At 42.0% G+C, this 13,688-nt stretch overlaps 2 protein-coding genes across 2 annotated transcripts in view; one reads left to right on the top strand and one right to left on the bottom strand.

Annotated features, from left to right (window-relative positions):
- LOC104496360 (chromosome unknown open reading frame, human C19orf70) overlaps nt 1–1,347 on the top strand; it is a gene marked incomplete at its 5' end in the record, with an annotated part of 2,083 nt that extends 736 nt beyond the window's left edge. Inside the window, 2 exons of the mRNA XM_010139464.1 lie at nt 173–224; nt 1,250–1,347. Coding sequence (XP_010137766.1) covers nt 173–224; nt 1,250–1,347 — 150 coding nt within the window. The remainder of the gene's footprint in view (nt 1–172; nt 225–1,249) is intronic.
- A 2,751-nt stretch (nt 1,348–4,098) lies between these two features.
- Nucleotides 4,099–13,458, bottom strand: LOC104496361 (scaffold attachment factor B1-like; the record flags this gene model as incomplete). The annotated part of the gene is made up of 14 exons (XM_010139465.1): nt 4,099–4,459; nt 4,731–4,782; nt 4,911–5,023; nt 5,446–5,567; nt 5,723–5,765; nt 6,260–6,397; nt 6,647–6,940; nt 8,052–8,158; nt 8,538–8,629; nt 8,958–9,097; nt 10,027–10,103; nt 10,199–10,348; nt 11,011–11,111; nt 13,409–13,458. Coding segments are annotated over 14 exons (1,609 nt in total), but the record flags the coding sequence as incomplete, so codon positions are not given.
- Between the last annotated feature and the right edge of the window lie 230 nt (nt 13,459–13,688).

Genomic DNA, 13,688 nt, shown 5'->3' on the forward strand with positions numbered 1-13,688 from the left:
GGGAAAGAGCAGACTCCAGACTTTAAGCCTCAGGTCTGATCCCTTTTGAGACTCATGGAGAGTAAGTGCGAGTATCTTTGAGATCCGAGGTGAAGAGGCTTCTCTAAGGTGATGTGAATCCTGTTACAAGTGAAACCCCTCAAGTGCTGATATTTTGTCTCTCTCTTTCTAGCTTCCACCCACTCCAAAATTTGACTTTTCCCCCTCTGATTCCTGGAATAAAGGTAAAATAATTTCTCACCAAACTGTGAAAGCAGCAAGGGGCCAAGAGCGATGTAGCCTATAGCAGTCGTTTCCATACTGCCCTTCTGAACAGAATGGTGGAGAAGGAGGTGACAGATGTTAAGTCTGGTGGAAGGAGTGTTGGGTCTGGGACTAAGGAAGTGTGTTCAGCTCCAGGTTTTACCACTGGCATACTGAGTGACTTTGGACTTAATTTCTTGTTGTTCCAACTGTGAAATAAGGAGGAGCATGTGTGCCCATAAACCTGTCTGCCTTTTCTCACCAGAGGCGCTGGTGTAGCTTTTTACCTTGCTGCCCACCTGTGCCCCAGGACAGGCGTGCCCATGTTATCCTCGGATCTAAGACTGAATGTTTCAGTGAAGTACCTGGGGAGGCCTGTGGCCCCCACAATAAACAGAGTTTATGCACTGATAGCGATCAGGGAAACTAGAACAGAAAAATAAGTGACTTAAGAAAGGCGAACCTTTGGTTAAAGAGTGAAGAATTTATAAACTCTTCAGATGCTGGTATGTCTGAACTCAGCCTCTGATTTTTCAGAAGGGATGAGTATTCCCATTATTACTAGGATTTTAGAGATCTTGTTCGAAGGCCAAGGCATGCTATAAATACCTAGTAAGTTAATTTATAGTTCTTCTGGTGCAGCAAAAAGTCTTCATGTAACTGTGGGGAAACACACAATCGTGTGTGTGACAAAATATTGTGATGTGTCCGGTATCACCCATGGAGTCTGTGGCAAGGCCAAAAATAAAATGGAACTTAGCTGAGTTCTTTGTTTCAGTCTTGTAATTGTCTGTCCCGAAGTTGGAATTTCTCTGTGTCACAAGCGCTACTGAGACAATAAAGCTGTGCTTGAGCCAAGGATCCTGCAGGCCCCTGTGTTTGAAAGCCTCTGAGCTAGAGCTAGGTGTTTCATTCCATGTTTAAAGAGATCTACAATGCTAGAATAACATTAGGAGTTTGGCTTGAATGATGCTCTTGGGATAATTCTTCTCTGCTTTCCTTGCAGGAGTGCAGACAGTCATGTCTGCCTTGTCTGTAGCTCCCACCAGGGCCTGTGAATACACTGTGGAAGGCTGGAAGCATGTGAAGGATCTTGTCAAATGAAAATGTTCTCCGGGGTTCGTGATTCCCTCCACCCGACGTTGTCTTTGGGATAATGTGTAGTCCATCTCTCTCTAGAGGGCAGCTCAGCTATGCAAGGGCTACAATAAAAGACTTTGGAACTTCCATTTGTATTTGGGTTGGTTTTAGCGTAGAGACTGCAGTAACTGCTTTCTGCCTTACCAGTGATCACAGGCTTCAGCAGAGATCGTGGATCAGCTGTAAGGAAGTGATGACCCTATACTGAGGCATAGCCCCTGTTCTAAAGCTGTCAGGTTTGCTAGCTGAACAGATTACTCCGAAGCTGAATTAATCTGGAAGGTGAATGCCATCTCAGTCGAAAGAAGGCAACAAGAGTTAAAAAAATCCAAGGTAACAGTAAAAGATGTTCGAAGACGAACCACCTGTCTTCAAGCTAGCCAAGGAAAGGAGTGCCTCTGTCTGACAAAGATCACATTACTGATGGGAAAGCTGCTTTCAGGAGGTCCTTGACGTGTCACACAACTGGGAGTAGCCAGTACTAGTCGCAGTACTTGTTGACGACAGGGTGCCAGAGAAGGGAGTTCTAAGTCTGTGATGTAGCTTCTGCAAAATTCACTTTGTTCACTTCCTGTTTCCTCTGATCCCTCCTGATCCATGGGAGGCACCTCTCCGAGCACCAGATGGGTCGTTGCGAATACACAGCTCGTAACCTGGGTCCTAAGGTTTCCGTCCCAGAGCTGCTGCTCATGTTCCCTAAACTAGGGACGGAGATTGTCCTCGCTGGCAGTGGAAGTGGCCTTTCTCCCGCACCGATGTGCTAACAGTCGCATCGTTCTAGTCTGTGCTAGATACAGAGTGAGCCAAGACACAGCTACTAGACAGGAAACAGGCAGGGATAAGCAGGGAGAGTAGGATGAGTACTTAGGTTAGGAAGCAGATTTAAAACAGGAGGAGGATGGAGGATTTGCAGTTTTGTTTTGTTTTTTAAACAAATAGTTCTATGATTAAACTTGCTGCCAAGAGATTTCAGAGGACTTGGCTAAGGTATGAACAGCTTTTAAAAGCACCTACTTCCCGGAGCATGTGTCCATCAGGGGCTCTTAAACCTAGCGGTCCAGATAGAAGCTACAGCTCAGAAAACCGTGGAGTGCCAGACGCTGGGAGCTTAGCACCTGATGAAGGATTGCTCTACACAGGCCTGTGCCAACGTATTTTTCTTTATGCACCTGCCTCTAAGAGAGAACACTGGGCAGGAGGGACTTTTTCACCTGGCCCAGAACATCTGTTCTTCTCATACTACATCTTGATGGCAGTGTATACATTCAGTGAGCGCCTGCTCCTTTTATACAACTGCTGACTTAAGTACGATGCTCTGCTAAGTCTAATTTGTGACAAAAATCACAGAATCCGGTAGGTAAGACAGGGTGCTAATCAGGTTCCTTTGCTGAGCAGACAGATGAGGCAGCAGTGTAGAAAATGACTTGTTAAAATGGTACCTGTGCTGCAACTCACTGAATCATTGAGCTTGGAAGCAATTGCTCAAGATAATCTAGTTCACCCTCCATGCTCAAGCAAGGTCAGCTAGACCAGGCTGCCCAGGGCCATGTCCAGCCAGGTTTTGAACACCTCAAAGGATGCAGATGCCACAACCTCTGTGGCCAACCTATACCAGTGTTTGACTGCCCTCAGAGTGAAAAAAGCGTTTGCTTCTGTTCAGCTCAGCCAGTATCTTTCCATGTCTGAACACAGCGACACTGGCTATTGCGTATGGATGTGTATGGGTGCGGCCAGGCCCCACTACACCAAACAGTTCTGGACTATCGTCTCTCAAAAAGGGCTGGCATTAGCAGGTAGGTCTAAAAGCTCCCCAGAGCATGTTGTAGTTGTGCACTCTGTTTCTGCATATGTCCAGTCCTCCTCTCCAGTTTTTAGCTTTTTGCCTCATAGGTGGTTTGTAATAACGACTTTCATGGGCTGCCCTTTTCTGTCCCCAGAGGCAGTGAGCACTCTGGCTGCCTCTGCCGTACCTCTCCTGCGGAAGGCTGTGAGGTTCACAGCTGCCAGCACTGTGTACTTCTGGTGCCGAGACTCCCACAGGGCTGCAGAGTCAGTAAGGTTCATGAGTAAGGCAGACATAGGCAGTACTAAAAATCACTTCTGTTTGGGTCTGATGAATTTAACAGACTTTTTTTTTTAAGCATACCTGAATGCCTTTGGTAACCTTAACAGAACTACCTCAAGGATTCCAGCCTGCAAAAGTTCAGTAAATGAGGATTTCTTAAGATCAGGGAACTGACATTTGCTGTTTGAAAAATCAAAATGCACTATGCAAATTTCTTCCTATGCAAACCTGAGTTAATCTGTATTTATGTTTTTACTGTGTACTTCACATGTTACAGCAGTTGGTGACAACAGTAACTAACCAGAGATGCAACCTGCTTACACCAGTAGTGGACATTCCGAGGTTCTGCTGAAGTTGGGTCACAGGGTAGCTGCTGAGTGGGCGTCAAGGTTTGAGTGACGAGCTTCTACCTTGTCAGAAATGTGCGTGCAGGCAGTGTGGCCCTCCCTGTGGTACTGGAGGGAAATGCAGTTCGGTTCAAAACCTGGCGGGGAGAAAAGCCTTCATCCTAAAGTAAACATCATGAGATAATAAGAGGCTCCTGTGTGACTGGTTGTTAGTTGTCCCCTGCTCCCCCAGTGGTCAAAAAGGTTCCTTTATTAGAATATTGGTCTCCCATATGATAAAATACTGCCCCTTTGGATACAACTCTGTAAACTGGCTTTTATTTATGGAAAATGGAATGCTTCATTAAGAGACATTTTGAATGGGATATGAACAACACATTACAAAACAAATGAGTTCACATTGGATTGAGTGACATAATATGGCAGCAGCTTAAAAAAAAATACACTTACAGTAGCCCGTAAGTTACAATTAATGGTAACCCTGGGTAACAGATTCATTTCAGGTGCCACCTTGCATTAAAAATTAAAACACATTCAGTAGCGACGGTTGAAACGAGGATCATTAGGTCTGTTTGCTCTCTCCTGGCCAGCAAATCCTTCTCCTTGCATTCCTCCTCCATGCATCATCTGACTTTGGTTGCCACCTTGCATGAAACCTCCACGCCTATAAAGCGACGCAGACATTTTAACTCTCTCTTGTAACTCTGACAGTCAGGCTCGTGCAAGGGCTGTTCTTTTAAAGCTTTTTGGTGTGATTTTTCACTGTGCAGTAAGATGCACTACATAAAACCCATGCGAATATTTTATTATTCCTTGACGTAATAATAAATCAGGTAACTGATGCTCCCATAAAATGTTTCTTTGGCCAATTTAAATAGAAGAGAAGCCCCTCAGAAGAGAAAAAACCCACTTGGCTCTTTTGAAAGAGTTCTTACCCTGACATGCCTCCTCGATGCATCACATGGCCAGGTCTGCCTCTACCTCCACCTAAAGAAAAAGGTTCAAATGCTTCCTTTATATGCAGACTAATAATTTTACTTCATGTTTAAGGATAATAATGCCTGTATCTTCTGCTTTATGTAGCACAGCTAACAACTGTTGTGCAAGAAGCATACCTTGCCATCTCTCATGATCCCGTCCCATCATTCCTCCATCCACATTCCCCTGCCATGAACGATCTTGATGTCCTTCAAACTTCCGTCCATGATCTCCCCAGTCACGTCCATCCCTGAAGAAGTATGAAATTTGTACCTTCTCACATTAGCCAGAGCACACAAAATAGATTCAAGTAAACCAATTTTTAACTTGTTTTCCTCTCAGAGAGCTGCCAGGATCATGCTTCCACAACTACAAACTGTGGAAGTAGCCTGAAAATATCAAGCTTTGATAGCAATGTTACGTAAAATTTACTGAAAACATGAAGACTTTCAGATGTGTATTTAAAAAAAAAAAATCACGCCAAGGTGCATGTTCGATGCACAAGGCAAGCTGAAAGAGCTATTCATTTGTAATCCATCCAACAGAGAACAGACTCAGGGGCAAAAAGTTTGAAAAAAAAGCACTGTACGTCCAAAAACTGAGTCCCAGTTTGACATATGGAAATATTCCTTCAAAGCACGAGAAAAATGGTTTTCAGTTAAACATACTGACCGTGACTGTGGAGGTATCCCTCTACTTTCACTCATTCTTCTGTCAGATCCATAGCTACCCCAACTTTCCCGAGAATCTCTTGAGTGGCGATCTGGTCCTCCGTGACGCTCATCTGGATAATGCTAAAAGGCAAAGAAAACACAACAATCTGGTTATCAATACCTATTTTGCGAGATGCCATTTAATTCTTAGCTACTGAAATTTAATCTGACACACAACACAGAAACCCAGGTTATAAAAAGTTAAGATGTTTCTGTAGCTTTATAAAGCAACTCACTTGTCCATCCCGATCTCCCATCATTGTCCTCGAACCATCTCTCCTAGAGACAGATAATTAAAATCAGACTATGGTAGTAAAACATAGACCAGTCTACAAAAACCCATCTATGTAACAACACAGATGAAAAATCCTGCTTCCCTTTTTTGCCAGCATTATCTACAAAAGGCATAAACAGCTGGAACATACGAAAACATGGTATGTTTTGGATTTCTGGAAACCCCAGTTAGTCCTAAGGTATAAACCAGAAACTTCTTGTTAGGATGCTAGGTGCCTACAATATTGTTTAGAAATTTTCTGGAACCCTGTAGATGTATGAAACAGCACTGCAAGCAGGACACTCAGACCAGTCCTGCCAGAAGGCTGTAACTGCCGGCACAGTACAGATCTCTTCATGGTTATATCAGAAAAAGTCCACAGCCACTAAGCCACACTTAAAACGCAAACCGAACACACAGAAAAGACAGCAAAATGTGACATTAATGTGACATTTTTGTCTTTCAACTGCAGGCAACATAGTGGAGGTAAGACACCAACCTGTCTATTGAATGGTCCTGGTAACGGCCACGATCCCTGTGATCAAAGTCATGGAAGCGATCCTGGCGACCGAACTCTGAGTGGTACCTATCAGTCATTGCCATTCGTTTTGCATCTGGCCAGTACGGATCGTCCCTCCTGAAAAAAAGAACAGACCCATTTTACTCAAGGCAATGACTTTTGATATTGTTCCCTCCTTCCGAACTGTGCAAACCAGAAGGGTAATTAGTTCACAAGGAAGTTGAAAAACCTCAGAGAAGATAGTTTGGTTGGGGCAATGCAAACAAGATCATCCCAGTGCTGATGGAATGTGGAGAGCCTTTCACAGCCCAGGCTGCGGAGGCAGAAGCTGGCAGCAACACTTTCCACTTGCACCATTTGCTTTACCTGCCATCTATGTCATATGGTCTTCTCATCGCGGACCGGCGTTCCTGTTCATAGCGCAGCTGCTCATGCTGGCGTCGCAGCTCTTCTCTTTCTCGCTGAATGCGATCTTGTTCTCTTCTCCTTTCGTGTTCTATGTGCATTCGCTCTCTTTCCAGTCTTTCTCTTTCCATGCGTTCTCGTTCAAGACGCTGCCTTTCAATTTCCAGTCTCTCACGAGCAATCTCAAGCCTCTCCCTTTCTTCTCGTTCCCGGATGGTCTGCAGGTGCTGCTGTCTCTCCCGACGCTCACGTGTGCTATTTTAACAGAAACAAAAGGTTACAGATTTAACACTTCAACAAACAAAAGGAAGTTTAAAGGGGGGGCGGGGGGGGCGGTGGGAGAAAGAAAAAAGCATTAAAAATTAAACCCACAGTGACTGCAAACTTGGGCAGGGTGGTGGGAAGAAGGGCGCAGAGGGAAGACGCTCAGTGTACGCATGAATTACTTGTAGAGGCTGTTCAGTATCCCTTGTGTCACTTGGCACTCCGTCCCCTACCTCCACTGGTATGACAGACCCAAGGAAGCACCTTGCTAGTATGTCTCCCCACAAACACTGATGTTCTGCTCCCAGGCTTATCTCCAGCGAGCCTGGTTTTATCCCTTTCCCCCTTCAGATCTAGTTTAAAGCTCTTTCGCTGAGCCCTGCCAACTCCTGTGCAAAGACCCTTTTCCCCCTTTGAGACAGGTGTACACCGTCTATCTCCAGCAGGTCTGGTAATGCTCTTCCGTTGACCCCTGCCAACTCCTTTCAAAGTTTCCTTCCCCCCGGTGAGACATGTAGACTCCATTTGTCGCCAGCAGGCCTGGCGTCACGTAAACCGATCCACAATCAAAAACCCAAAGTCCTGCCATTTGTCTTGTGTTAAGGGTCGAGGGACCAAGGTACCCAGCTCAAACCAGGAAGTTTAGCCCAAACCAGGACAGTCTTGTTTTATTTCAAGGAGACTTTGAATGCTATGACAAGAAAGAAAATGTCTTATTCTGAGAAAGACAACATTTCTCCTGGTCTTTCCCCATATATTTGAGCATGGCAAGTTTAGAATTATCGTTTCACCTCTACTATAATGCACGCTCAGCTAAGAACAGCATACTTAAATCAATCTAAACCACAAAAACTACAAAATGGGACAAGAGCAAAAAACAAACTGCAATTTTTTTTCTGAAACACTATTTCAAGCTTAGTATTAAGAGAGTCAATAATCGAAGCTTTCCCAATTCAACAGATATGTTCACCCACAAACATATAACAAATTAGAAGTAAAACCAAAATCAACCCTCTCTTTATCTTTTAGTCATTTTAATCAATGGAAAATTATATTCATTCTAGGAAAAAAATATTTAAAACAATTTCACTGTTGCTCTTACCGGCGCTGCTCTGCCTCCCTCATTTTTCGCTGTGCTTTTATTTTGTCGAATGGCACGATGCCTTGTCTCTCTCTGCTCTCCGATTTGCGATCCTGGCTCTTAATGCTCTGTAGTTAATATTGAGGCAGAGAAACTCAATGGAGTACATTTATAAAAGAACAGCTATCACAAACAAGACCCTAAGCTCCATTTCCATTCAGACCTATTGTGTCTCAAAGCTTGGTCCCCCCATTCTTCAGAAAAGCTGTTCTTTTTTTAACATTACATCACACCACATATGAACACAGTAATACTTAACTTGCCATATTTGTTTGGCAGGTTTTCACTGCTGAACGCGGTATTAGTCGCGTGAAAGGTATTACACTAATGAAGATCTAAATCCACATTACAGCAACTCTAACAAATGGGTCAGACAAGTGTGGGTCACAGTCTTCGTTTCTAAGGAAGACCGACACGTAATGTGTCCCATGCAGAAACGTTACTTACTCTGTCTTTTGATGCAGTTGATGTTTTCACACTAATAACAGGTTCTCCTTTGGATTTATCCATTACTACTGTTCTCTCTGTTCCTTTACTTCCTAAAGGAAACAGAGGTTGAGGGGAAAGAGATGGAAAAAACAATGAAACTACATAACCCACACCACCCATTGCTATGCCAGAAGTTATGTTCTCTAAAATGTGAAAACAGACATTTAGTACTGTCTTAAGAAATATTTTTTTTTACTACACCTATTCCAAATGCTTCTATTAAGGATGATGTAATGTCAGACACCCTCCCTCTCGCCTCTTTATACCTTCTAAATTTCCAGCTAAGAACCTGAAATAATTCTAAAACATTCTAGAATAATTAATTATTCATACTTCACTGTACCTGCTATTCTATGAAAAGAAGAACAGCCAAATTACCTGACTTAATAGTTTTAGGTTGATCTGATGAACCAGACTTCAGTTCATCTTTATCTTTTTTTTCCTTTTCGTCTTTGTCTTCTGCCCTTTTAGAATCATCTTTTTGGTCAGATTTCTCATCCCTTTTAACACTGCCAGGTCTGTAGATAGATATTGATATAGATTAGACTAATACAGAGTAAGAGGAAAAAAAATATTAAGGAGAATGCTAGCAACACAGTAACAAAGAAAAATTCTGATGGGATAAGACAGTCATCATCATATATCCAAAGACTTCCTTCTAGAGCTTCCTACACCATAAAATATGACAATCAGACCACGCTGTGTAGTTGTCATAAAAACTTGGCTGTGATTCAGATATCTCAACTGGAGGCAAAAGGAAAATTTACACCACCAGGTGCTTGATGTCCACAAAGTTTCTTATAAAACACGACAGTTATGAAGTGCCAAGGTGAACCATTTCTGTCGGGCAGCTAGGTGAAACAAAGGCAAAATCTCATCAAACAGCGTTTAATAGGAATTACACCTCAAGAAGATAATTAAAGCAAAGAACTTCGTGCCTTATTCACTCTCTTACGTGTCTTTTTTAGCTACTTTCAATAACGCTAGAGAAAAGGCTTTGTGGTGAAGAGGAACACGATCTGGAAACAGGATCTTAGATAACTGACCTTTAACCGTTTGTGAGCACAACCATCTGAGAAAGACCTCTTCCAATGAGAGAAAAATTTAGCAAAGAAACAGTGACATACTGACCAAAATTCTCAAACGGCATAGATCTATGTCACAGAAGCCACAATCTTTACGAAAACCCAAATACAGCTAAATAAAAAATTATGCTTGAAAATGAAACTTTCCAATGCCTACCTTAACACGTTGCTGTTATGTGCTCTAAGGCAGGCACTGAACATCAACAGATGCTTATTTTGTAGAAAACATTGGGAAAATGCATCTATTGCTCTTTTGGAATGTTTGCCACAGAAATTCTTACTAAACTTTGTTTTTCCTGACAAATCAACATCAACTGAAAAACAGCAAAACACCTTTGGACAGAGAATTTTGAGAACAGTACCTCTCACTGACTGTTTCCTTCTTCGCTTCATTCTCCTTTTTCTCGCTTGGCTTTTTCCCAGCAGGTTCACTTTTTGCCTGAAAATTATTTTGCATATCATTAGCCGAGAACATGGTCTTGATCATTCGTACAATCTGATGGTAACTGGGTATCTTTGAGGAGCCATACTCACTTTTTCTACAGAAATTATTTTCCCATGTAACTCTGTCTTGTGGAGGTGAGTAATGCACTTTGTGGCTTCCTCTGCTGTAGACATCGTGACAAAGCCATAGCAGCGAGCGCCAGGACTGCGAGCGTTGGTGACTACTTTTGCACCGACCACCTTTCCAAAACAAAGGGGTATGACACTCACTGTAACACGTGCCCACCATTTCACAGCAAGAAGTACAAGCTACATTTCCGCTCTGTTTTACTGCTGTCCATCATCATTCTGGACACCTCTATTTTTAAGAGATTAACAAATACAATAGGAGCACTGCTTGGAGCCAATCATGTTTCTGTTTCCCGTTCTGCAGGATGTGCCTCCCCAAACCAAACAACCCCCCTCCCAAAACTACCAAAACAAGTGTTTTTTAAAGCAACTGCCAACTCTAGACAAAAATAAAACTTCAGGTACCAAGGCAATTCTTAAGATATTCCCCAATAATTATGTTTCAACATTTACCACACATTTTACATAGTCCTAAGGAAGCATTTAATAAACAATGTTAAATTCACTCTTGACTGTGAATTTCTAATGGGCAATGATACTACACTAGGGCACAGGAGACAGAAGTATATGTAAACAGTCATTGATTGTTTCAAATAAAGGACCAAAAAAGGAATTTTGCATTTGTTTGGAAGTGAGCGACACAATAAAAAAAAAAGCAGTCATTCAGCCTGTACTTTGGCATTTTTTTTCTTGATGTCCCATAATATCTGATAATTTGATTCCTTTCACCGGTATTTTCAAGCGGGGAAAAAAAAAAAAAAAACAACTCTTACCTTCCCATATTTGCTAAACAGATTCTTCAAATCTGTAGCTCTGGTAGTGGAAGCCAGTCCACTCACCCAAAAGTTTCTACCAGAACCACTAGCAGTACGACCTTAGAAAAACAAACAAACAAAACCAAAACATACCCAAAATTCTCATTATTTCAATAACTGAATTCTGAATTAAATAACTGAGTTCTGAATTAAAAAGGAGCAGCTCCACAAATGTTATATTTAAATCACAGAGCAAATGAAATGCAATGCATAACATTCTCCCCCCACGATTCACATTCCAAAAACTAAGATGTAATTACAAGCTTTGATACATGCAACAGAGGTATATTATGTTATTCCTCAAGAAGGAAACCAGACTAGGGCGTCTCTGAAGTAGCTGTGGCTCTTCAGAATGTGCCTGGATAGATCCCAGTAACTCTGCACTTAACAGGAAAAGACCGAAGACCTGCTAGAGTTGCCGGAACTCTGCTGGTACCCAGGACCGCTCATGTCTTGCCCTCACCTCCTCAACTCCAAAGGAACAGTGATGGGATACAGATTGACTGCACCTCTCAAGGAAAGACATTCACTATAAAGAAAGCAAGAGAATTTCTCTCCTCTTTCTGCCCACAGAGATTCCACAGCTGGAGTACGAAGCCTGTGACTTCAGTTAGGGTAGTCAGAAAAGGTCTAGCTTTCTTGAACTATGCCAAGAACTACAGAACACCCAAGAAATTTGGCATCTAAACTGGGAAGATAATTTTATAAATGCTTATGTACTTGTAAAGTCTGAAAACCCAACATCTAGTGATTAAAAAGCATCTGAGCTGAACTTGAAGTTTTAGTGTTTGCATTTCAGCGTGAAGCACTTACACAGGGATCCTGTTTCTAGTCTCCTTTGAAATGTCCTTACTGTCCTTTTATTAGTCTTGGTAATGTTCCAGTCCAAGGCTTCAATGAATGCAGTGAAGCAGGTTTGACACCAGCTACCTGCTTCCAAACCATATGTCCACCAGACTTACGACTTATAACTTTTTTTTCCCCTGCACTTTTATTACTACAGCTCTCATAATCAATGCATGAAACATGGAAAACTCCTCATCCTAAATAAGATCCTTTCACACAGATGTGGAAATACAACATATGAGTCCGAACTGATTCGTGTATAGTTCTGTACCTTCCTTCTGGCTCAACTGCTTGGCTCTGCAGGCAGAGAGAGTTACGTATCTAGTAGCTACGTCTCCCCAGAGCCATTCACCAAGCCAGAACATGAGTTAAACAAATGCTATGGAACGTAGCACATCCTTTGGAAGAAGGTATGCAGGAGCAAGGTTGTTATCAGACACCCAAGTCCCCGCAGACTTTTTTGAAAGCAAACTTCACCAAGAGTTTTCCCAGTCCACAAAAAACCCAAAACCAAACCAAACCAAAAAAAGCCACTCAAGTCCTTGGGTAAATGACAGCATGCACAAACCACTCCTCTAAATATTCTGAAATAAGAGAACACAAGATTACAGACTGTGAGCAAGATGTAATGTAGCTGGCGGTGAGATGTGGTAGCTTGCACACACAGGTATAACCCCCGATCTTGAAAAAAGCAGCTGACAGTGTGTTCAGTCTGTGTTGTAAAACCCGGTTAAAGCCAAACAAATTCTTTCTGTCCAGCTGGTAGACAGATCTCATTATGGGTTTCTTGCCTATTTCAGGAATTGCTGGAACTTCCTCTCCAGTGCTGAACTACCTGCCTGCAGTACTTAAGAATGATAATGCACAGTTCTAAATTTTCTGCCCTGGTCAGGTTGGAGAGAATAGAGGTGGGGTGAGCTGCAAAGACTAGGCAGCCTGATGTATTAAAGGGAAGAAGTAGGACGAAAAGAAGGAGCAGGCACCTGACACTGTTGATCAAGAGATTTTCATCTTGCTTATGATGCATATTTGCACTGTAAATAGGATCTGTGTGGACAAGATTTCATAATGTCAATCTAATTTGAAGACAACGTTAAGCTGTAAGTCTGTGGCATTTAAATACGTGAATACTAGATTCCAAATTATTTCAGCAAAACAGAAGGCGGCATGAAGAATCACAAGCGCACAGTAAAGCAAACACAACTGCAAGAGGCTCACTAACAGCTGTTGGTAAGCATCTGCAGCGCCATGAAGGACCTATTTGCCACCTATTAACATCTAGCCTTGAAGATCAAGACACAAAGAAAAGGGTGCGACACAGATATCCTTAGACAATGCATAAAAGGAAAATAGTGTTTTGGCATAGACAGATTAAATAAAATCCAGAAATAATTTATGATATTTAACAGCTGCACAGATTCTAATGCTTCTTTGCTGAAATACTTCATCCAATACAAAAACAAGTTTCTCCAAGCAACCATTAAATTTCTATTTTTGAAAAGAAACATACCTTTCTCATCCCTTGAGATTATCTTTGTATCTCTGTCCTCCTCAACAGCGCTAAAGACAAAACACCACATTATTCAAGTCAGAAAGAAAAGTGACTAACTATAAATTACGAAAAATGCTAAAATTAAATACCTACCAGAAAATACGTTGCAAATGAAAACACACCTTTGTGTACTTGATTTAAGAAATCTGACAAGAAATAATGAAGTCAGATTCTTAAACAGCCTTATATTAGGAGGATGTTTACAAATAAGAGTAATTTAAGAAAACAACCTTTGAAG

The sequence above is a fragment of the Buceros rhinoceros genome, unplaced genomic scaffold, assembly GCF_000710305.1.
Source record: "Buceros rhinoceros silvestris isolate BGI_N320 unplaced genomic scaffold, ASM71030v1 scaffold27887, whole genome shotgun sequence".
In the NCBI taxonomy this organism is placed as follows: Eukaryota; Metazoa; Chordata; class Aves; order Bucerotiformes; family Bucerotidae; genus Buceros; species Buceros rhinoceros.